The sequence below is a fragment of the Amblyraja radiata genome, chromosome 5 (assembly GCF_010909765.2).
Source record: "Amblyraja radiata isolate CabotCenter1 chromosome 5, sAmbRad1.1.pri, whole genome shotgun sequence".
NCBI classification, from domain to species: Eukaryota; Metazoa; Chordata; class Chondrichthyes; order Rajiformes; family Rajidae; genus Amblyraja; species Amblyraja radiata.
In genome coordinates, this window is record NC_045960.1 from 92,112,014 (window position 1) to 92,136,237 (window position 24,224).

A 24,224-nucleotide genomic window follows, 5' to 3' on the forward strand; every position below is an offset into this window, starting at 1 on the left:
CTGGAAGAAAGGGGAACTAAATCCCCTTCATAAAAGAGAAGTGGAGGGTATATTGCCCGGGAGGGTATATCGCCTACCTGGAAGAAACCGGACATTTTTTCCAGGATGTCGTCTGCACACCAAAGCTCATGTTTGGCGCTAAACATGGCACGCCAAAGCTCACGTTTGGCGCCAAACGCACGTCGCCTCTGCTGCACACGGATATAAGAGTGTGAAAATGTCGCCTTAGGCCGCCTAAGGGCATGTAGCCCCGCTAGGGTGAAATGAGTGCGAGAGGTGATTCAATGCTGCGGTCACATTTACAAATTCAGGAATTCATTCAACACACTGCATTTCATACAGACATTTATTCTGCAAGAAAAAACTACATTGAAGACTCAAACTCGCGACCGAGGAACTGACGGGATCAAGGCGCAAACTCGCGACCTTGCGGATATGTGCCGAGCACTCTACCACTGAGCCAGCCATTAAAATCTACGCAAAAAAATTTCCATTCCAAAGGCCGACAAATTACGAATTACGAAAAGTGTCTGGTCCCAAGGCTTTCGGATAAAAGGTTGTGCACCTGTACTACTTAAATGCAAATTATTTCATTTATAACATGCCTTAGAAAAGAGGGTAGAAGAGGTTTAGAACAAGCCTGCACATTTGAACGCAATTTTCTCAGACCACAAATGTAAAACTAACAGCATATCATTTACAGCATGTTTTTAATTTACAATCATATTAGCTTTGTATTATGGATGCATCTGTGCTAATTATATTTTCACAATTATGCCTGCATTTATATTCATGAATTTCTATTTTCAGAAATATTCTGCAGGAAGACAAATATTTACTTTAGGCATAGTATTTACATAAAATATAAAATACATTTTAGCATATACATTGCATCACAAACCTGTATGTCTCGTCTATCTTGAATAAGCTGACTTCTCCTTGACCATGATATCTGTAGGTTATCGTAGATTGAATCGGAATATTTATCTTCATTACTTCCCATCGAGAAATTCCCTTCATTCCTGAACATGAAATTTAGACATATGGCATATATGAAATATAAGAATGCTCAATAAAACAGATAAGCACAAAAAAAACTTTTTTTTTTAATGGTGACTTCCAATACAGTCGCTTTGTGTTTAACTATCAGCTAATGAATATTTTAGATTGATACCTAAATTTTACCCAGCAGCTATACATGAAAATAGTTAAACTAATATTTCAATTGTTATTGAACTATCTTAGAGTTTCAAGCATTTTGTCTTCACATCTGGTATAACTTTCCAGAACCAGGGGCCACAGTCTTAGAATAAAGGGGAGGTAATTTAAGACTGAGGTGAGAAAAAACGTTTTCACCCAAAGTTGTGAATTTATGGAATTCCCTGCCACAGAGGGCAGTGGAGGCCAAGTCACTGGATGGATTTAAGAGAAAGTTAGATAGAGCTATAGGGGCTAGTGGAGTCAAGGGATATGGGGAGAAGGCAGGCACGGGTTATTGATAGGAGACGATCAGCCATGATCACAATGAATGGCGGTGCTGGCTCGAAGGGCCGAATGGCCTCCTCCTGCACCTATTTTCTATGTTTCTATGTAACTTGGATGATGGATAAAGTTAAAATAAATAATCCCAATTACTGATATTGCAAACTTTGATACTAATGGATCCAGTTAGTCAGCAAAATAGGGATTTATATGAGATGTATATACTAAACTGAGATAGGTCCTTCTTATTCATCATGTTTTCCTTAGCAGAAGCCAGAAACGGGCACATACCTCGAAGATAAATAGTAGGAACTCGGCTAATTGGAGGAAAGATTTTTCCGCGGCAAGCGTTTGGGAGTGTGGAATTGATTTGCTGAAAGAATGATGGAAACAGAAACCCCCATATGATTCAAAGAGTGCCATTGGGTTTCAGCCCAAAAAATGGAAACTAGAAATAGTTTGATTACTTCTTTTGGTCATCTTGATAATGGGCTGAAAAGCTACCCTCTGTCCCGTAAATGTTGATTCTTCTAGCATTAAAGACAATCCTTTACAAACATTTTGAGATACCAAGATTAAAAGGGAGCAAACCAAGGCAAACAAATAAAAATGAAAGAACTGCCATTACTTTTTCAGTGTTCCTATGAGTTGTAAAAAGCAATTTCAAAACACAGATATATATTATCTGTACCAAAGCACATCTACACTATACAATATGACGTTCAGGTGGATGCAAAATATCTCATAGCACTGTATCAGTCATCATGCACTCTCCCTCATGAGTTGGCCAATTGCCCAGCTGACATCTAGAAATCTGGTCTGTGTCACAGAGATTTTAGGGGGCACCTTGGTAAGCACAAATTAGGGGGCACATTGGTAAAATTTGATAACATTTAAAGTATTTCATACAGTATAACAATTTAGGGAATCCCAACAAATGCTGAATTTGAATACATCATGTTATTTTGTAACTGACTGAGACACACACACACACTACTCTTTTTCAGGAGATAATCGTTAACTAAATCAGAAATCTATGAGCTTTTTGTCCTTTTAAGCCATTTTGGTGAAGATGAAAGAACCGATGTGCCCATGGAGATGCACATATAGTCCTCTCTCCTTTTCCTTTAGAGTTTAGCTAATTTAAATTAGTAGCCACAAAATACTGGAGTAAATCAGCAGGACAGGCAGCATCTTTGGAGAGAAGGAATGGGTAATGTTTCGGGTCGAGACCCTTCTTCAGTCTCGACCCGAAACGTCATCCATTCTTTCTCTCCAAAGATGCTGCTGTCCTGCTGAGTTACTCCAGCATTTTGTGTCTATCTTCGGTTTAAACCAGCATCTTCAGTTCCTTGCTACTAATTTAAATTAGACTTCTGTAACCCCAGAAAACAGAATGACATCAATGTACTCTGTCCCAGATTCTAATTATTAGTTGGAAACCATTGGGTCCCAGTCACACAGGAGGCCTGGTCCCCCAACGCAATATTCCACCACTCACCCGTTCCCCCAACGCAATATTCCACCACTGACCCATAGTCCCTGAATGTGCAGGCGCGGCTCATTTCCCCTCATTCCCCAACACTCCCTCCCCCTCCTCTTCATGTGTGAGAGGGGAGGGAATGGAAGGGGTGGGGTGGGAGGGGAGTTGGGGTGTGTGTGGGCAGGTGGGTGTTGGAGGGGGAGAGCACGGTGTGGGGGGAGGAAGCGGTGTGGGCGAGGGGGTTGTGTGGCGGGGGGGATGGGTGGGAGGGGTGTGTATGTGGACAGGAGGAGGGGGGTTGTGGGGGATGTGGGGGAGGGTGTGTTTGGGGGAGGGAGTGTGTGGGCGGGGTGTTGGGGGAGGGAGAATGTGAGAGGGGGAGGGGTGAGTGTGGGTGGGGGGGTGTGGAGGGGAGGGGTGTGTGTGGGGAGGGGGTGTGGGGGCGGGGGAGGGGGTGTTTGTGGGGAGAGGGGGGTGTTTGGGCGGGGGGAGGTGTGAGGGCGGGGAGGGGGGGGAGAGAACTCGGAGAAAAGACGGGGGTTGTGGGGGAGTGGTGGGTATCACGGAGGAGGGGGCCAGGAGCCAGCGAGTGGGACCAGAGGGGAAGGGGTTGGAGCTGGTAGTGCGATGGGGACTCACAGCGGGCGCTCTCCTCCGCCAAGATCAGATTCTCCACTTTCCTTTAGGCGACATCTCCCAGGCCAGGCCACTTCCGGTCCCTCCAAAAATTGTGTCCGGTTGGAAACCTCCGCCGGCCATCCTCAGCTCCAGAAAGACGCGAGGGCGCAGGAAGGGGTGGACCGTCCCGCGGAGTGACAGGAGAAAAGACCAATCCACAGGGCGCTGACTGGCAGGAGAGGAGATCGATCTGCGCAGGCGCGGTTTTTAAGATTTTTAAACCTCGCTAACTTTTACAATAGACCACTGATCGGAACGAAACTTGGTGCACTCGCAGCACCCGAGAACGGTGAGCTGGCAAAAATCGTAGCGCTATCGCGTACCATTTTTTGCACAAATAAAAAGACCGCGCAAACCGGAAGAGCACTAGATCAGAGTTTTAGTTATGTATAGAAGGCATGGGTCCCATAATTCACAATGCAGTGCCTCATGATTCAAAATATCACCCAGAGTTTTGAATCTGTGGAATTATCTGCCACAGAAGGCAGTGGAGGCCAATTCACTGGATGTTTTCAAGAGAGTTAGATTTAGTTGTTATGGCTAAAGGAATCAAGGGAGACACAAAATGCTGGAGTAACTCAGCGAGACAGGCAGCATCTCTGGAAAGAAGGAATGGGTGTCATTTCGGGTCGTGGCCCTTCTTCAGACAGAACAAGGAATCAAGGGATATGGGGATAAAGCAGGAACGGGGTACTGGTTTTAGATGATCTGCCATGATCATATTGAATGCCGGTGCCGGCTCGAAGGGCCGAATGGCCTACTCTTGCACCTATTTTTCTATGTTTCTAAAAACATGGAATGAATGACACGAAACAGTGGGGGAGCTTTCTTACGAGACTCGTTCATAACAATAAAATATTAAGCTACAAACAATCGTGGAGGTTTTTTATACAATTAAATTATTCTATAAAAAGTAGTCCTTTCATAATTTCCTCTCTAACTAAAATTGACTGGGAGATCTTATTTGTATTCACAGTGGGAAAATGTACATACTTATTTAAAATACAATCATTTTGATGCTCAGCAACTTGCAGTTGAAGTTCAAGTTTTTGTAGAAATTTCACAATACAAGGATGGTAGGAAGGCAGCTGGAATTTTAAGGAACTCTGCTCTCTCTTCAACTCTGATAGCTTCTTGTTGAACTTGTCAGCTAAAATGAAAGGAAAATAAAAATGTGACTTGTTATTCTTTGCAAATTAAAATCTGAAAAAAGAAAATAAATTGTACAGGCCAGTACTTATTTGTTCCACCCTTCATCTCTATTTATGTCCAGAGACATTAATTCCGCAAGTCTAAAAAATCATCTATTGCTGTCTCGAATATACTTAAAGTCACAGCTCTGGATTTCAGAGGTTCACAAACCACAAAAGAAATTTCTTCTTTTTTCTTTTCTTTTTTTTTTTAATAGGTGACCGATTATCCTGAGACTGTGCTGCAAGCTCTTGGTTCTTCCCCCAGGGAGAACACACTGTCAGCATTTAGGTTCTGATAAAGATCACTCTTATTTTTCTAAACTCTAGAGAATACAAGCTCTACTGCAAGTCAAAATTGTGTTTCACTACGAACACAATACAGAAGTAAGAATAGCAAGAGCACAGTGTGTAGATTGGGCTCCTCAAAGTCCAATACCAGGAATGACTCCTACTCTCATACACCAAAGTAGTTAGTTTTTGAAGAAGACATCATTGGCCCGCTTAGTTATTCCTGCAATTATTTTCCTTCTCATCATTATAAATCAGCTCGAGCCTTAGTCCAAAGATGGAAATATACATTATTCACTACGGTAAGAGAAGTCGCCTTTTGCAAAAAGGCAGCATTTATTAACCATATGGGACATTGAGGGCCGGAGTTCACTGGGCGGAGATTCACGCTGGCGGCCCTCGGCAAAGGGATGCCAGGACCCCGTGATGTTTAAGTCAGCGCCGCCCACGCTGGAAGCTCTACGAACCACAGCTCCGCTGAAGCAGCAGGCCCAACACTCCGGAGCTTCAAACGGCGATCCAGGTAGGCATCGCCCGCTCCGCTATGAATCCAGCGCTGTGCCGCCGCTGCTAAAGCTCTGGTCCAGTCCCCGGTCCCCGGCAGGAAAGGTCGCGCCAATCCAGTTGGTAGGCCGCGAGGAAGGGGCGAGGATGCGACTCGGAGAATAGTCGCCTCCTCGCCAGGAAGTGACTGGGAAACGGTTTCCCCCTTACCCTACCCCCCTCCCCCACATAGAAAAACTAAAGAAACCTCCAGAACATACTGTTAAGTCAAAAATTTAAAAAAGATAGAAAAAAGACACATATCCGGCTTCTTGGTAGTTCAACCATAGAAATAAATTGAAGCTCAAATAAAGTGAGTGAGAAGCTAAAATTAATCGATTCTTGATAAGGAGATCATTCTACCATTAGTGGATAATTATTATATTATAGACAATAGACAATAGGTGCAGGAGTAGGCCATTTGGCCCTTCGAGTCGGCACCGCCATTCAATGTGATCATGGCTGATCATCCCCAATCAGTGTCCCATTCCTGCCTTCTCCCCATATCCCCTGACTCCTCTATCTTTAAGAGCCCTATCTAGCTCTCTCTTGAAAGCATCCAGAGAACCTGCCTCCACCGCCCTCTGAGGCAGAGAATTCCACAGACTCACCACTGTGAGAAAAAATGTTTCCTCGTCTCCGTTCTAAATGGCTTACTCCTTATTCTTAAACTGTGGCCCCTGGTTCTGGACTCCCCCAACATCGGGAACATGTTTCCTGACGTGTCCAAGCCCTTAACAATCTTATATGATTCAATGAGATATCCTCTCATCCTTCTAAGCTCCAGAGTGTACAAGCCCAGCTCCATTCTCTCAGCATATGATTCCGCCATCCCGGGAATTAACCTTGTATAGCTCCGCTGCACTCCCTCAATAGCAGAATGTCCTTCCTCAAATTAGGGGACCAAAACTGCACACAATACTCCAGGGGTGGTCTCACTAGAACTCTGTACAACTGCAGAAGGACCTTTTTGCTCCTATATTCAATTCCTCTTGTTATAAAGGCCAACATGCCATTCGCTTTCTTCACTGCCTGCTGTACCTGCATGCTTACTTTCATAGACTGATGTACAAGGACCCCCAGATCCCGTTGTACTACCCCTTTTCCCAACTTGATGCCATTTAGATAGTAATCTGCCTTCCTGTTTTTGCTACCAAAGTGGATAACCTCACATTTATCTGCATTAAACTTCATCTGCCATGCATCTGCCCACTCCCCCAACATGTCCGAGTCACCCTGCATTCTCATAGCATCCTCCTCACAGTTCACACTGCTACCCAGCTTTGTGTCATCTGCAAATTTGCTAATGTTACTTTGAATCCCTTCATCCAAATCATTGATGTATATTGTAAATAGCTGCGGTCCCAGCACCGAGCCTTGCAGTACCCCGTTAGTCACTGCCTGCCATTCTGAAAGGGACCCGTTAATCCCTACTCTTTGTTTCCTGTCTGCCAACCACTTCTCTATCCATGTCAGCACTCTACCCCCAATACCATGTGCCCTAATTTTGCCCACTAATCTCCTATGTGGGACCTTATCAAATGCTTTCTGAAAGTCCAGGTACACAACATCCACTGGCTCTCCTTTGTCCATTTTCCTAGTTACATCAATATTAGTCAAGCATGATTTCCCCTTCGTAAATCCATGCTGACTCGGACCGATCCTGTTACTGCTATCCAAATGTGCGGCTATCTCATCTTTTATAATTGACTCCAGCATCTTCCCCACCACCGATGTCAGGCTAACGTCTATAATTCCCTGTTTTCTCTCTCCCGCCTTACTGAAAAAGTGGGATAACATTAGCTACTCTGCAATCCACAGGAACTGATCCTGAGTCTATAGAACATTGGAAAATTTTCACCAATGCATCCACAATTTCTAGAGCCACTTCCTTAAGTACCTTGGGATGCAGACCATCAGGCCCTGGGGATTTATCAGCCTTCAGTCCCATCAGTCCATTTTCCTAGTTACATCTTCAAAAAACTCCAGAAGATTAGTCAAGCATGATTTCCCCTTCGTAAATCCATGCTGACTCGGACCGATCCTGTACTGCTATCCAAATGTGCGGCTATCTCATATTTTATAATTGACTCCAGCATCTTCCCCGCCACCGATGTCAGGCTAACTGGTCTATAATTCCCCGTTTTCTCTCTTCCGCCTTTCTTAAAAAGTGGGATAACATTAGCTACCCTCAGGGACTGATCCTGAGTCTATAGAACATTGGAAAATTATCACCAATGCATCCACGATTTTAGAGCCACTTCCTTAAATACCCTGGGAAGTGGCTCTAGATTGTGGAGCATCAAAAGCACACATCACGCTTTCTGTCTCAATATTTCATCGCTATCCATTTGCTCTCCAGCACAATTTAACAGAGTTTACCTTTCCACAATGCTCAAATGAAATTTCATTTATATTTTCAAAAGCATCTAATTGATACCATACAATTTTTTTTATGCATTTAAAAAAATCCACTAGAGCTCACCTTTCTCATAATCATCATCCTGAACAGCCTTCATCTGAAGTGTCTGTAGCTTTAAGATCAAAGTTTGAAGCTACAATTATCAAAATAAAAATGCATAAGCTAAAAGGCAGATCAAATGCAGATTTAAACACAATATGAAAAATTCAAAGATGAATTACTTCAATATAGTGAAATTTACTATGACCACAAATAATCTGAATCGGAAAAGATCTTTTGGTATGCCCTTTCTGCAACTAAAAATACATTTTATAAACACATCCATTCGATTTTACGTTTCATAAACATTTCTGCTCTCTCATGGTACATGCCAGGGGCATGAACTTCAAACATGACAATCACACAGCATTACTTGATTTAGCTCCGACTGTCTAAATATTGGACTGGTAAGTCGGCATGATTCTATAAAATACTGTAAACATTGGATCTGCTTATGAATAACATATTAGTAATTGTCAATTATAACATTTAACATTTAGTTTTCCTTAAATTATAACATTTAGTTTTCCTTAAATTTCACTCAGTTCATGAGTTAACATGTGAGCAGTGTCTGCACAGCCTCACAAGGAGAATCTAAAGAGAGTTCATAAGTATTTTAATAGAAAAAGGGTAATGAGAGAATAGGGCTCCTCAGAAACCTAAGTGGTCATCTATTGGGCCAAGGAGATGGACAAAGTCATCAATGAATATTTCTCCTCTGTTTTTGTTGTGGACAAAACCATAAGAAATTTGAAAATGTTCATGGCAATGTCTCGAGGACAGACCCTCATAGTTGAAGTGATGCCCTAAAATGTATGAAGATAGATAAATCTCAAGCACAAAGTGGGAAGATACAGAAGAAATTGCAGGTGTCCTGGCTGAGATATACAAATAATCGTTTGACACTGGTGAGATGCTGGAGGGTCAAGGAAGGGGTACAAAGGAAAATCAGGGAACTATACATCAGCAAGCCTAACCAGTGGTAGGAAAGTTTCTGGCAAGGATTCTGTGATCAGATGCACATGCATTTGGATAAATAAGGGATCATTAGGATAGTCTAAACATGATTTTGCATGTGGGAAGTCATGTCTCACAAATTTTAGTTTTTTTAAGTATTGAAGGTTTATAAGCCCATGGCCATGGACATAATCTATATAGACCAGCAAGGCCTTTGATAAGATTCCGGAACGTAGGCTGCTCTGGAAGGTTCGATCACATGGAATCCAGACTTACTGGTAGGAAACAGAGGGTGGTGATGGAAGGTTGTTTTTTGAACTGGAGACCTGTGACAAACAATTTGTCAAAGGGATGTGACAAATAGTGTGCCAAAGAGATCTTTACTGGGTCCATTGTTGTTTATCAGCTATATCTATGATTTGGATGAGAATGAAGTTGCAGATGGCACTACAATAAGTAGTATCATGGACCGTAAAGTTGGTTATCAAGAATTACAGCAGAATTTTGATCAGCTGGACAAATGGGCAGAGAAATGGCAAATGGAATTTGATTCAGTTAAGTGTGAAGTGTTACATTTTGGGAAGTCAAAGCACGGCAAGACCTTCATAGTGAAGGGTATGCCCTGGAGAGTGCTGTAGAAAAAAAAACAATCTAGGAGTACAAGTAGATAATTCCCTGAAAGTGGCATCAAATGCTGGCCTTCATCAATCACTTAATTGAGTATAGACGTTGAGATGTTTTGTTACAGTTGTACAAAATGTTAACATGGCTGCAATTGGAGTATTGTGCTCAATGTTGGTTACCCAGCTCCAGGAAATATGCCATTAAGAAGGAAAGGGTGCAGAGAAGATTTATGTGGATGTTTACAAGACTTGAGGGCTTGAGCTATAGGAGTGGTTGGGCAGCCTAGTTCTTTACTCCTTGGAGCGGAGGAGGCTGAGAGATTATCTTAAAGCGGTCTATAAAATCATGCCAAGTATAGACAGGGTGAATGCACAGAGTATTTTCCCAAGGTAGGGGAATCAAGAACTAGAGGCGTTTTTAAGTGAGAAATTTAATAGAAATTTGAGGAGAAACTTTTTCACTCAGAAGGTTGTGGACATACAGAACAAGCTGCCAATGGAAGTAGTTGAAGCAGGTACAATACAACATTTAAAAGAATCTCCACAGATTCATGGATATGAAGGGTTTAGAGGGACATGGGGTACACACAGGCAAATGGGACTAACTGGGATAGGGCTTCCTTGAGCGACTTCGGCCTGTTTATGTGTAGTTTTGTTCTTTTGACTGGGAATGGGTTACTCTGATCCTAAAATCATAACATTCAATGGAGCCACAAGAAACCACAGATGCTGGAATCTTGTGCAAATCACAATGTGCTGGAAGAACTGAGCAAGATCTGTGGAGGGAACGGCCAGATAATGTTTCAGGTCAAGACCCTTCAGAGTCTGAAGTTCTCATCTGAAGAAGGGTCCCAACCTGAAAAGTAATTGCTCCATTCCTTCCATAGATGTTGAGGAATCCACTGAGTTCCTCCAGCACTTCCTCCAGACTGTCAACAGACAAGACAACCTGCCATTTTAGGAAGCAACTGGACATTTGGATATGGTCTGGAAAAATATAAAAGGGCTAGATTAAACCCCGCTAGCTTTTAATGAATAATATTCAGATCAGTGTTTTTTAAATATACTATTTCAATAATTTAACTAAATAGTTTTAGGCAGTAAGCACTGATTAATAGTATCAAATATGGTGTTTATCGCAGATCACTGCTGAACAATTTTTTATAATCAACACAATCGGTGGTCTTATTTCATCAAATTAACGCATGATAATTGTTATTCACATCTTGGTGAAAACCTATTTTGGTGTAATAAAAGCATTAAGGCCCTGTCCCACTTTCCCGAGTTACTAACGAACTCTCCCGAGTTTTCCTCTTGATTCGAACTCGGGGAACGTCGGGTAATGTCGGTAGAGAGCCCGTAGGAGTCCGTAGATGTTTCGTAGCGGCTCGTAATGCCAGCCGTAGGAACTTGGGGCATCAGGTAAGTCGGGACGTTTTTTCAACATGTTGAAAAATGTCCACGAATTTTTAAAAAATAGCCCAGAGTACCTACACGAACGGCTATTACCGTAATTCTCCGAGTTCGAATCAAGGGGAAAACTCGGGAGTTTGTGAGTAACTCGGGAAAGTGGGACAGGGCCTTTACGGGAACCACCAAGCAAATGTGCCTCAAATGCACATTTTTCTGCAGTTTACACAGCAGTGATAACATTCCATTGCTGCTCACCATTAAGCATCTGACCAAGAAAAAACAAAAGTAGAATTTCAACTGCAAGAACATCTTTTGTCTCATGCAACAATTATGTACCAAATGAATGTCAACACACAAAATTAAAACAATGAAGAAAATCATTAAACTGCTACCAACATTGGTTGACACATCTAAAGCCCCAAACCATCAAAGCTTTTCCACTGATACTGAACATACACATTGTTACTCCTACTTTTTCCAATATTGTTCTCACAAAATGAAACACTGCTTTTAAAATCTAAGAATTTACTATACCTAATTATATTTTATTCTTTCAAAATACATTACGATTTACTTGAACAAATACTCATTACACCAAATAGTTCCAAATGTTTTATGCAATTCTGGAAAAAATACCATTTTACTTTTGTAGACACAAGGAACTGCAGATGATGGTTTACCAAAAAAAGTACAAAGTCCTGGAGTGGGTTATTCACTGGGTTAGGTTTGGCAGCATCTCTGGAGAACATGGATTGGTGACGTTTTAGGTCGTGACCTAAAACGTCACCAGAAAGACCAGAAAACTGGAAGATTGGTGGGGGTGGGAGAAAGAGGGGTTTGGATTGGTAAATAGTTGGATAAAGGCTAGAGATGAAAAGACAAACGTGTGATATAAGGATTTAGTGAACCAAGAAGTTGCGGAGGGTGCTGTCTCTGCAGAAAGCAGTGGGGATGGGAAGAATGGATAGTTGGTGAGATCATGTTGAAAGTGGTGGAAATGTCTGAGTTGGATGCGGAGGCTGGTGGGGTGAAAGGCAAGGACATGGGGAACTCTATTATTGTTCTGTCTGGGGGGAGGGGAGGGGGAGCAGAACTACGGGACACAGGGGAGTCGTGCATAAGGAATCCATCTATGATGGCAGGGGGGGTTAAACCACATTTACTAAAGAAAGAGGACATCTTGGATGTCCTAAAATTAGAAGCCTCATCTTGGAGACGGAGAAATTGAGAGCAGGAAATGACAAGAGGCAGGGTGGGAGGAAGTGTCGTCCAAATAACTGTGGGAGTCCGTTGGTTTATAGCAGATGTCAGACATTTTTCTTTTCTCCTTTGTTACGAAAACAATGCATGCATACAGGCATCTAGGCATTTTGTTTCAGAACCTATGGCATTCATTACATGGCACATGCAAAAATGAACATTAACTATTTAAAATATTTTAATAATACTAGCCTTCAACTTCATTCTGTTTTCAAGGAGGCAATCTTGAAGAATTGGTTCATATTTCCTTATTAAAGAATAACAGTTCTGATCAAGTACCGTGATACTGCTCTCATACCCTGATGTTGCAGATGAACCAGCAGAAGAGCCATCAGAAGAATCAGCTGAACCCAAAAAAGTATCTGTATCTAATGAGAGGGTGTCATAATCCTGAGGTCTGTTCTCTGATTTTGTGTCAGCACCACAACTAATGCCATAATTTTGACATGTGTGCAAGCAAGGAGTCTCAAAATCCGTCCATAACGATTTGGGACAGAATTGATTTGTTCCTAATGTATTAGTATCATATTGTCTCATATCTGCATTAGGAAACTCAAAAACAAATCTATTCTGCTGTAGTTCATCTCTATTTTCAACAGTGGTATTGTTAGAATTTGATGATATCTGTATGAAATTGAAGTTGGAAATGAAAGTGTTAGCAGAATCCATTTCTTTATCTTTGCCCCAAGGCTGCTGTCTTTGCATGTTCTCACCATCCACTTGTTTATTTGGTGTAACAGCTAGTGGCTTGTTTACATCAATACCTCTTTCCTTTTCACACCATTTAAGGCAAGCATCCTTCTTCTGTAATTCACCTGTTGACAAGTGCTTGGAGTAAGTATTAATTCCAGTATAAAATGAGCCCTCTTGACTGTCAGTCCATTGATAGTTAGAGTCAATGGAATGTTGAACACTTTCTAACGCAATCATAGCTTCAACCACAGGACTTCTGGCAGGTAAGTGATCTGAAACTATATTCTGATATTCTGCAATTTTGTTTCTCTTTGGATGTTTATTATTCAATTTGTGCTTCTCCTGTTTATTAATATCAAAAAACAAGTCTGTACAAGTCTTGGTTTCTTTTCCAATGTTTTGTGATACCAAATGAATACCAGCTGGCATGGGATGGCTTAACCTTTGTTCACCATCCTTCCGCATATATCCCGGTCTCTTTGAGAGCTTTATTTTGCAGGAATGGACTCCAGTCACTATCGGATCTAAAAAAAAAGTAAAAACACCTGTGAAACAAAACAAAATCACATATATATTGAGCAACTGCTCTCAAACTGAACTCTTCTTCGTAATCTTTCACTATTACTACTACCCTCTTGGTTTTATTTGGAAGAGAGTTGCAAGGATACTAACATTTATTCAATTCTCTTTTTAAAGTTATAATCAGGTTTCACCTCATGTTGGACAGTGCATTCCTTACAGTTACAACTTAGTCAAAACATTCTCCTCTTTTTTTCATTTGATTCCTTTTTTAAATTATATTTGTGCTTTCTGAACTCCTCTAAAATGTATTCTCTTATAAACCCTATCAAAATTCTGTTTAATTTTGCACCAATCTATTAATCGGCCCTTTTCCTCTCCACGGAGACAAAGCCCAGCTTGTCTCATTTCCACCTACCGGTGGGTCCCTCAACGCAGATTTCATGGCTTTGATATCTTTCGCAATTCATGATTCTCACAATTAGCCGCAGCATGACTATCTTGTGTTTTTCACAATATCTTCTTTTATACACTTTGCCATTCTTTATAGCCACTTCAAACTCTACTATACGATAAAAATATTTGATAAAATCAATTCGTTCTTTAATATTTCTTCTGAGCTAGTATCGCTTTTGCTTTGCAAATCTAATCAGTTGGACGTCAGTTGTTATCAATTTCTTTCTATACCCCTATCTGCTTTGACTCCCCCATTTTTCTCCACTGCTTACATTCTTTTTTTGCATTATCAGTGGCCGCATTTTAATCCTCCTACATGTTCATAGAAACATAGAAAATAGGTGCAGGAGTAGGCCATTCGGCCCTTCGAGCCTGCACCGCCATTCAATATGATCATGGCTGATCATCCAACTCAGTATCCTGTACCTGCCTTCTCTCCATACCCCCTGATCCCTTTAGCCACAAGGGCCACATCTAACTCCCTCTTAAATATAGCCAATCAACTGGCCTCAACTACCTTCTGTGGCAGAGAATTCCAGAGATTCACCACTCTCTGTGTGAAAAATGTTTTCCTCATCTCGGTCCTAAAAGATGTCCCCCTTATCCTTAAACTGTGACCCCTTGTTCTGGACTTCCCCAACATCGGGAACAATCTTCCTGCATCTAGCCTGTTCAACCTCTTAAGAATTTTGTAAGTTTCTATAAGATCCCCCCTCAATCTTCTAAATTCTAGCAAGTACAAACCGCGTCTATCCAGTCTTTCTTCATATGAAAGTCCTGACATCGCAGGAATCAGTCTGGTGAATCTTCTCTGTACTCGCTCTACGGCAAGAATGTCTTTCCTCAGATTAGGAGACCAAAACTGTACGCAATACTCCAGGTGTGGTCTCACCAAGACCCTGTACAACTGCAGTAGAATCTCCCTGCTCCTATACTCAAATCCTTTTGCTATGAATGCTAACATACCATTCGCCTTCCACATAGCCATTTCCCATCTCCCAATAAGAGATTTGTCAGTGAAAATCCTGCTCTCAATTCTGTGGACTTCTCTACAATGAAGATTCAATGCTCGACGCTCCAATTTTCTGCATGGTTCTGTGGTTTTAAGGTAAACTTTCCTAGCCTGTTGTCAATTACGTACTAATGGTGGCTCTGCTGGTTTTACAGCTTCAATTTTACGAGTAAGCTCCAAGCCAAGAAAATCACTCTCCTGTGTCCAAATCCATTTCACCTCTTTTTCTGAATCTTGGTGAGCCTTAACTTTTTTTTAAAACTCATTGGTTTTGTGGCAATTAATTGTACACATCTCTTGGCTCTTCAAATCCATGGAAATACTATAGTAATACATATTCACACATTCCAAAAACAGCCTCATTTTACTCCTCCTCATCCATTGCCTATGTCAACTTAGAACATAGAACAGTACAACACAGGAACAGGCCCTTTGCCTCACAATGTCTATGCCGAACATGATGCCAAGTAAAACTAATCTCCTAAGCCTGCACGTGATCCATATCCCTGCATTATCTGTAGAGCCATGCGCCTATCTAAAAGTCTCTTAAATGCCCCTACCATATCTGCCTCCATCAACAACCCTGGCAACGTTCTCGGCATCCACCACTCTGTGTAAAAACAATGTGCCCTGCACATCACCTTTCTTCTTCTTCTCTCACCTTTAAGCTTTATCCTCTAATCTTTGACATTTCCACCCTGAGAAAAAGGTTATGACTGTCTACCTTATCAATGCCTGTCAGAATTTTATATACTTCGATTAGTTCTACCCTCAATCACCAACGCTCCAGAGAAACCAATCCAAATTTGTCTAACCTCTCTTTGTAGCTAATACTTTACAATCCAGGCAGCATTCTGATAAACCTATTCTGTACCCTCTCCAAAGCCCCCACATCTTTCCTGTAAAGTGCAAGATAAAGTCCAGTAAAGTCGGATTAAAGATAGACCGAGGTACATGGTAGTTCAGGGCACCTATCACCTCAACCCCAATCATGGTGACAGCTTGCGATGAATACCATCATATTTCAAACATTTATCTACCTTATTTTTAAATACTTCCAATGATCTACATTTTATGAAACAGATCAATGTTTTAATAGTCAGAAAGTGGATTTAGCTGCAGCTTTCAATAGCTGGATAATTAGCTGTCCTACTTAAAAATGCATACATCTTTGACACAATCTATTTACAAATATAAAACACTAAATTTGAAAGCAACATTTCCTCACGTTCATTTTCAACAATACTCTGAAAATGATTTGACGTAAAAGAAAGCACAGAATACGTCAGTATATGTCTATAAAAAAGAAAAATTTCAATTGCAATTCTCACAAAATGTATGTACCAACTTGGTCAAAAAACAAAATCTAATTTCAATGGCTGTAACTGTATCGTGATCCATGTGCCTTGCACTTAATAAAGTTTCCAATTTCAAATGGTAATTCAAATCTGGAACAATTATGCATAATTTATTATCCATTGACCATTCAGTCACAAAGCATTTGGAAAGGATGCTATTTTGTCCACTGCTATAATGTTACAGAGAAAAAGTATAGTTCAGGTCCTCCCAGTTATGAACAGCCAACATATGTACAGTCGGTACATACATACAAGTGTTTTGGAGACCAGTAGGATAGATTTGCCAGCTGCTGCAGGCTGCATATCATCTGCCAAGTGGGAATTCGGTTCATGGCAATATCGGAATGGTTGAGTCAAAAGACCTGGTTTCACAGCTTATTGCCCTTGGTTGGCCAATGTTTCTATTTAAATATATTGCTGGGCAGTCGTATTTCCAACTTGCAAACTGTTTAAGTCATGAAATGTATTGCACAAGCTGAAATTTGAGTCTTTAATTACTTTTAAATTGTGATGGTATCACAAAACAAATGATAATCTTGCAGATTTAAATGGGTATTCAGGTTTATCTTCCATACATAGTTTAATCCATAGCATTATTAGTAAATTTGTAGATGATACCACAATCGATGGTATATAGTGCCCTCCATAATGTTTGGGACAAAGACCCATCATTTATTTATTTGCTTCTGTACTTCACAATTTGAGATTTGTGATTGAAAAAAAATCACATGTGGTTAAAGTGCACATTGTCAGATTTTATTAAAGGGTAGTTTTATACATTTTGGTTTCACCAAATAGAAATTACAGCAGTGACAATAGACAATAGATGCAGATGTCGGCCATTCGACCCTTCGAGCCAGCACCGCCATTCAATGTGATCATGGCTGATCATCCACAATGTACCCCGTTCCTGCCTTCTCCCCATATCCTTTGACTCCGCTATCTTTAAGACCTCTGTCTAACTCTCTCTTGAAAGCATCCAGAGAATTGGCCTCCACTGCTTTCTGAGGCAGAGAATTCCACAGATTCACAACTCTCTGGGTGAAAAAGTTTCTCCTCATCTCCGTTCTAAATGGCCATCCCCTTAAACTGTGGCCCCTGGTTCTGGACTGCCTCAACATCGGGAACATGTTTCCTGCCTCTAGTGTGTCCAAACACTTCATAATCTTATATGTTTCAATAAGATTCCTTCTAAATTCCATTATACAAGCCCAGCCGCTCCATTCCATCAACATATGACAGTCCCGCCATCCCAGGAATTAACCTTGTGAACCTACGCTGCACTCCCTCAATAGCAAGAATGTCCTTCCTCAAATTTGGAGACCAAAACTGCACACAATACTACAGGTGTGGTCTCACAAGGGCCCTGTACAACTGCAGAAGGACCTCTTTGCTCCTATACTCAACTCCTCTTGTTATGAAGGTCAACATGCCATTAGCTCTTTTCACTGCTTGCTGTACCTGCATGCTTACTTTCAGTGACTGATGAACAAGGACACCCAGATCTCGTTGTACATCCCCATTTCCTAACTTGACAACATTCAGATAATAACCTGCCTTCCTGTTCTTGCTACCATAGAAGATAACCTCACATTTATCCACATTAAACTGCATCTGCCATGCATCTGTCCAAGTCACCCTGCATCCTCCTCACAGTTCACACTACTACCCAGCTTTGTGTCATCTGCAAATTTGCTAAAGTTACTTTTAATCCCTTCAACTAAATCATTAATGTATATTGTAAATAGCTGCAGTCCCAGCACCGAGCCTTGCGGTACCCCACGAGTCACTGCCTGCCATTCTGAAAGGGACTCTTTAATCCCTACTCTTTAATTCCTGTCTGCCATCCAATTTTCTACCCATGTCAGTACCCTAACCCGAATACCATGAGCTCTATCTTTCTCCATTAATCTCCTATGTGGAACCTTAACAAAGGCTTTCTGAAAATCCAGGTACACTACATCCACTCGCTCCCCCTTGTCCATTTTCCTAGTTACATCCTCAAAAAATTCCAGAAGATTAGTCAAGCATGATTTCCCCTTCGTAAATGCATGCTGACTCGAACCGATCCTGTTACTGCTATCCAAATGTCGGTGGGGGGCGCTGCAAGCCGGCAGCCCTGCCAGCAGCATGTTAGTTTTTCAACTTTTTTAATTTTTTTAGTGTGTTTTAATGAATGTTTTTAATGTTTCTTTGTGTGTCTTGTGTGTGTGGTGTGGGGGGGAGGGTAAATGGGAAACCACTTCAGTCGCCTCCTCCACAGAGAGGCGACTTTTTCCATGTCGCCTCACCCGTGGCCTAACATCGAGGATCGTGGGGGCCTTTCCCAGAGACGTGCCCGGGGATTCAGCGGCGGGCGCAGTGCGGACTCTCGTCGTGGCGCGGGCGAGCCCCCACCCGCGCTCGCCAGACAGCGCTCCGTTCACTGGCCCGCGGCAGCCTGAAGCCACGGTCTGCGGAGCTCCAGCTGGCGCGGTGTCCGCAGCCTGGGATCCCTCGTTGGGGACCCCGGAGAAGAAGCTCCGACCGCCGGCCCGCGGCCTACTTCTACCGTGAGCGCGGCGTGGACTTATAAGCCGGAGCGGGATCCCTCGCCGGGGATCACTAGAGAGGAGCTCTGACCGCTGGCCCTGCGGTGCTTCTGGCTGCAGCGCGGCGGGGACTTTAAATCTTCGACCGCCGGCCTGCGACCTACACCAACCTGAAGCCGCGGTCTCCGGTGGGGAAGCAACGATTCAGGACACCTGGACTTTACCTTGTCTGTACATCTGGACACCTGCAGCGGCGGTTGCGGAGGGTTGAGGTCCCGACCACGGGGAAAATGGAGGAGAACTGGCCAAATTTTGTGCCTTCCACCACAGTGATGAATGCTGTGGTGGATGTTTGTGTTGAATTTTTATTGTGTTTTTGTGTGTTCTTTTTTTGATTGTACCGCTTTTGGCAAATTCATTTCACGAACTTTTTGTGATGAATTAACTGATATTGATATTGATGTGCCGCTATTTCATCTTTTATAATTGACTCCAGCATCTTCCCCACCACCGATGTCGGGCTAACTGGTCTATAATTCCCTGCTTTCTCTCTCCCTCCTTTCTTAAAAAGTGGGATGACATTAGCTACCCTCAAATCCAGAGGAACTGATCCTGAATCTATAGAACATTGGAAAATGATAACCAATGCATCCACGATTTCTAGAGCCATTTCCTTAAGTACCCTGGGATGCAGACCATCAAGCCCTGAGGATTTAGAATAGAATAGAATAGTTTCTTTATTGTCAAACCATGTACAACGAAATTTAAAAATGTCAGCCAGTCAGTGCACCATTCAAACATTTCTAAAAGCTAACGATACATACAAGGTAAATATTTAAAAAAAAGATAAACAACTAAAATAAATATCATGAAAATAACTCATAAACACCCAACCCTACATCCTTCTGTCGATTTCACAGTGTACCACAGTCCCTTAGTATGTATCGCCCCTGCGTTCCTTGGCGGCTACATTTAGTGCCTTTATAGCAGTGGAGTAAAAACTGTTTTTAAGTCTGTTTGTCCTTGTAGATCTGTACCGTCTGCCTGACGGCAACAGTTCACAGTTCAAACAGGGAGTGTCCGGGGTGGGAAATGTCCTTTATAATACTCTGGGATTTTTTGATGCAGCGGGAACTGTGTAAGTCCTCCAAGGTAAGGAGAGGGCAGCCGACAATCCTCTGGGCGTTGTCAATGGCCCTCTGGAGCGCTTTCCTCTGAGCCGCTGTGCAGCTGGTGTATCACACGCATACACAGTATGTTAGGATGCTCTCAATGGAGCACCGATAAAAGGACAGCAGCAGTCTCTGAGTGATGTTATTTTTCCTGAGCACCCTCAGGAAGTGCAGTCTCTGCCTTCAGTCCCATCAGTCTACCCAACACCATTTCCTGCCTAATGTGAATTTATACAGTGTTTATACACAGCCCCCCCCCCCCCCCTCCCATTTCAGGGCACCATAATGTTTGGGACACATGGCTTCACAGGTGTTTGTGATTGCTCAGCTGTGTTTAATTGCCTGCTTAATGCAAGTATAAAAGAGCTCTCAGCACCTAGTCTTTCCATCACCATTGGAAACCTTTATTGCTGTTTATCAACATGAGGACCAAAGTTGTGCCAATGAAAGTCAAATAAGCCATTAAGAGACTGAGAAACAAGAATAAAACTGTTAGGACATCAGCCAAACCTTGGACTTACCAAAATCAACTGGAACATCGTTAAGAAGAAAGAGAGCACTGGTGAGCTTACTAATCGAAAAGGGACTGGCAGGCCAAGGAAGACCTCCACAGCTGATGACAGAAGAATTCTCTCTGTAATGAAGAAAAATCCCCAAACACCTGTCCGACATTCTTCATGAGTCAGGTGTGGATTTGTCAATGACCACTGTCCGCAGAAGGCTTCATGAACAGAAATACAGAGGCTACACTGCAAGATGCAAACCACTGGTTAGCCACAAAAATAGGATGGCCCAGTTACAGTTTGCCAAGAAGTACTTAAAGGAGCAACCACTGTTCTAGAAAAAGGTCTTGTGGACAGATGAGAGGAAGATTAACTTATATCAGAGTAATGTCAAGAGCAAAGTATGGAGGAGAGAAGGAACTGCCCAAGATCCAAAGCATACCACCTCATCTGTGAAACACGGCGGTGGGGGTGTTATGGCCTGGGCATGTGTGGCTGCTGAAGGTACTGGCTCGCTTATCTTCATTGATGATACAACTGTTGTATTGTATTCGTATTGTATTCAAATTTATTGTCATTGTCTCAATTAGAGACAACGAAATGAATTTCCCTTTAGTCAGTATCATAAAAATAAATAAATAATAAATAATAAAACATATTAAAAATAAAATAGAATTTAAAAAAACGCACAAACACAGAAAGTCCACGACACAACATAACACAATGGCACCAAGGTGAGGAAAGCACCATAGTCCAGCAAGCCTCCCCTCCGATTGTCCCAGATGTTCACCCATGGTCGGGGCCTTCCGAGCACCTGCAGTCGCCACTCCGGGCGGCCTGATGCTCAGGCCCTCTCGCCGGGCTGATGGAACGCCAACGCCGAACCCCGACGGTGAAAATCCTCCTCAGCAGCCCGGACCTCCCGATCAGCCGCCTCCCACTGGAGTCCGCAGCTCCCGAGTCCGCAGGCCGAGCCGGGCAGAGTAGCAGGACCCCACGATGTTTGTCAGCGCCGCCCGCGTTGGGAACTCCGCGAACCACAGCTCCAGGATGTCGGTGCCGCAGGCCCAGCACTCCGGGCTCCAAACGGCGATCCCCGGTAAGTTGATGGTGGTAGTATATTGAATTCTGAGGTGTATAGACACATCCTATCTGCTCAAGTTCAAACAAATGCCTCAAAACTCATTGGTCGGCGGTTCATTCTTCAGCAAGACAATGATCCCAGACATACTGCTAAAGCAACAAAGGATTTTTTCAAAGCTAAAAAATGGTCAATTCTTGAGTGGCCAAGTATAAGGTGCAACAATACTTTAAAAAAGAAATGGTGTCAGGTTCTGGTAAGGGGGGATGAAAAATATGAAGTTGGTATATCCGTTTTGCGCGGTTTTCATAATAGAGCTTTTGTTTCTTTTTCTTTTTTTCTTTTCTATGGCCTATTTCTTAACTTTCTTCTCTAATTCTTTGTTTAATGGGTTTTTCTTTTTGATAATTCTTTCACACTAACACGACTATCTCTCTTTCTTTACTTTCTTTATTTCTATCTTTCCTTAAAGCTTAAAAAATGAAGGGGTACAATAAATGTAATAAGATATATGTGGCTTGTACTATTGTAACTTACTGTACTTCTAATAAATAAAAATATTTTTTAAAAAATAAAAAATTCTTGAGTGGCCAAGTAAATTACTCGATCTGAACCCAATTGAGCATGCCTTTTATATGTTGAAGAGAAAACTGAAGGGGACTAGCCCCCAAAACAAGCATAAGCTAAAGTTGGGTGCAATACAGGCCTGGCAGAGCATCACCAAAGAAGACACCAGCAATTGGTGATGTCCATGAATCGCAGACTTCAAGCAGTCATTGCATGCAAAGGGTATGCAACAAAATACTAAACATGACTACTTCCATTTACATTACATTGCACATAATGGTGCCCTGAAATGGGGGGACTATGTATAAACACTGCTGTAATTTCTACATGGTGAAACCAAAATGGATAAAAATGGCCTTTAGTAAAATCTGACAATGTGCACTTTAACCACATGTGATTGTTTCTATTACAAATCTCAAATTGTAGAGTACAGAGGCAAATAGATAAATGATGGGTATTTGTCCCAAACATTATGGAGGGCACTGTAGTGGACTGTGAGAAATGATATCTAAGTTTACAACTGGATCCAGATCAGTTGGGAAGGTGGGACAAAGAATGGCAAATCAAATTTAACTCAATTTGACAATTGAAGTGCTGCACATTGATACGTCAAACCAGGGCAAGACATACACAATAAATGGTTAAGCTCTGAAGAGTGTTGCAAAATAGGGAGATCTCAGAGTGCAGGTGCATGGTATTCCCTGAAAGTGGCAAGTCGGATGGACAGCATGGTAAAGCCAACCGTTGGCATACTTGCCTTCTTTGGGAAAAGTATTGAGTACAAAAGTTGAGACATCATAATTCAGTTGTAAAGTGGTGGGTGAGACCACATTTAGAGTACTTCTATACAGTGTGCAGTTACCATATGATGAGCGTTTGACAGCACTGGGCCTGTACTCGCTGGAGTTTAGAAGAATGTGGGGGACCTCATTGAAACTTACCGAATAGTGAAAGGCTTTGATAGAGTGGATGTGGAGAGAATGTTTCCATTAGTGGGAGAATCTAGGACTAGGTCATAGCCTCAGAATTAAAGGACGTTCCTTTAGGAAGGAGATGAGGAGGAATTATTGTCAGAGGGTGGTGAATCTGCAGAATTATTTTCCACAGTAGACTGTGGAGGTCTAGACAATGGGTATTTTTAAGGGAGAGATAAATTCTTCATTAGTATGGGTGTCAGGGGTTATGGGAAGAAGGCAGGAGAATGGAGTTGAAGGGGAAGTGGCTACAGGAAAAATTACAAAAGATTCTCGAATTAATGGGAAGGAAAGCTTGAGAATGGACAACAGAGTAAGGTCAGGGCCAATTGCGAGGGGGGAAGTGAATACGGAGGTCAAAATACTGTATATGAATGCGCGAAGTATAAGGAATAAAGTGGACGAGCTTGAAGCTCAGTTAGGAACTGGCAAGTATGATGTTGTGGGAATTACTGAGACATGGCTGCAAGAGGGCCAGGGCTGGGAACTGAATATTCAAGGGTATACCTCCTATCGAAAAGACGGACAGGTGGGCAGAGGGGGTGCGGTTGCCCTGTTGGAGATGAATGAAATTCAGTCCCTTGCAAGGGGTGACATTGAAACAGGAGATGTGGAGTCAGTATGGATAGAACTAAGGAATTGTAAGGGTAAAAAGACCCTAATGGGACTAATTTACAGGCCCCCAAACAGTAGCCTGGGCATAGGGCGCAAGTTGAATCAGGAGTTAAAATTGGCATGTAGCAAAAGTAATGCTGCGGTTGTTATGGGAGATTTCAACATGCAGGTAGACTGGGAAAATCAGGTTGGCACTGGACCCCAAGAAAGGGACTTTGTAGAGTGCCTTCGTGATGGATTCTTTGAACAGCTTGTATTGGAGCCTACCAGGGAGAAGGCAATTCTGGATTTAGTGTTATGTAATGAACCGGATTTGATAAAGCCTCGAGGTTAATGAGCCATTAGGAGGCAGTGACCATAAC

At 42.3% G+C, this 24,224-nt stretch overlaps 1 protein-coding gene across 5 annotated transcripts in view; it reads right to left on the minus strand.

Moving 5' to 3' along the window:
- Positions 1 to 24,224, minus strand: part of disc1 (DISC1 scaffold protein) — an 87,192-nt gene that overhangs the window by 60,046 nt on the left and 2,922 nt on the right. For all 5 annotated transcript variants that reach the window (XR_004412077.1, XR_004412076.1, XM_033021745.1 and 2 more), the window contains exons 2-5: positions 12,574 to 13,598; positions 8,153 to 8,222; positions 4,637 to 4,793; positions 902 to 1,022 (exon numbers count right to left, since the gene is read on the minus strand). Coding sequence is in view for 3 of the 5 variants with exons in the window: in XM_033021744.1 (XP_032877635.1) it covers positions 902 to 1,022; positions 4,637 to 4,793; positions 8,153 to 8,222; positions 12,574 to 13,598 (1,373 nt within the window). In the remaining 2 variants the exon portion in view is untranslated. The remainder of the gene's footprint in view (positions 1 to 901; positions 1,023 to 4,636; positions 4,794 to 8,152; positions 8,223 to 12,573; positions 13,599 to 24,224) is intronic.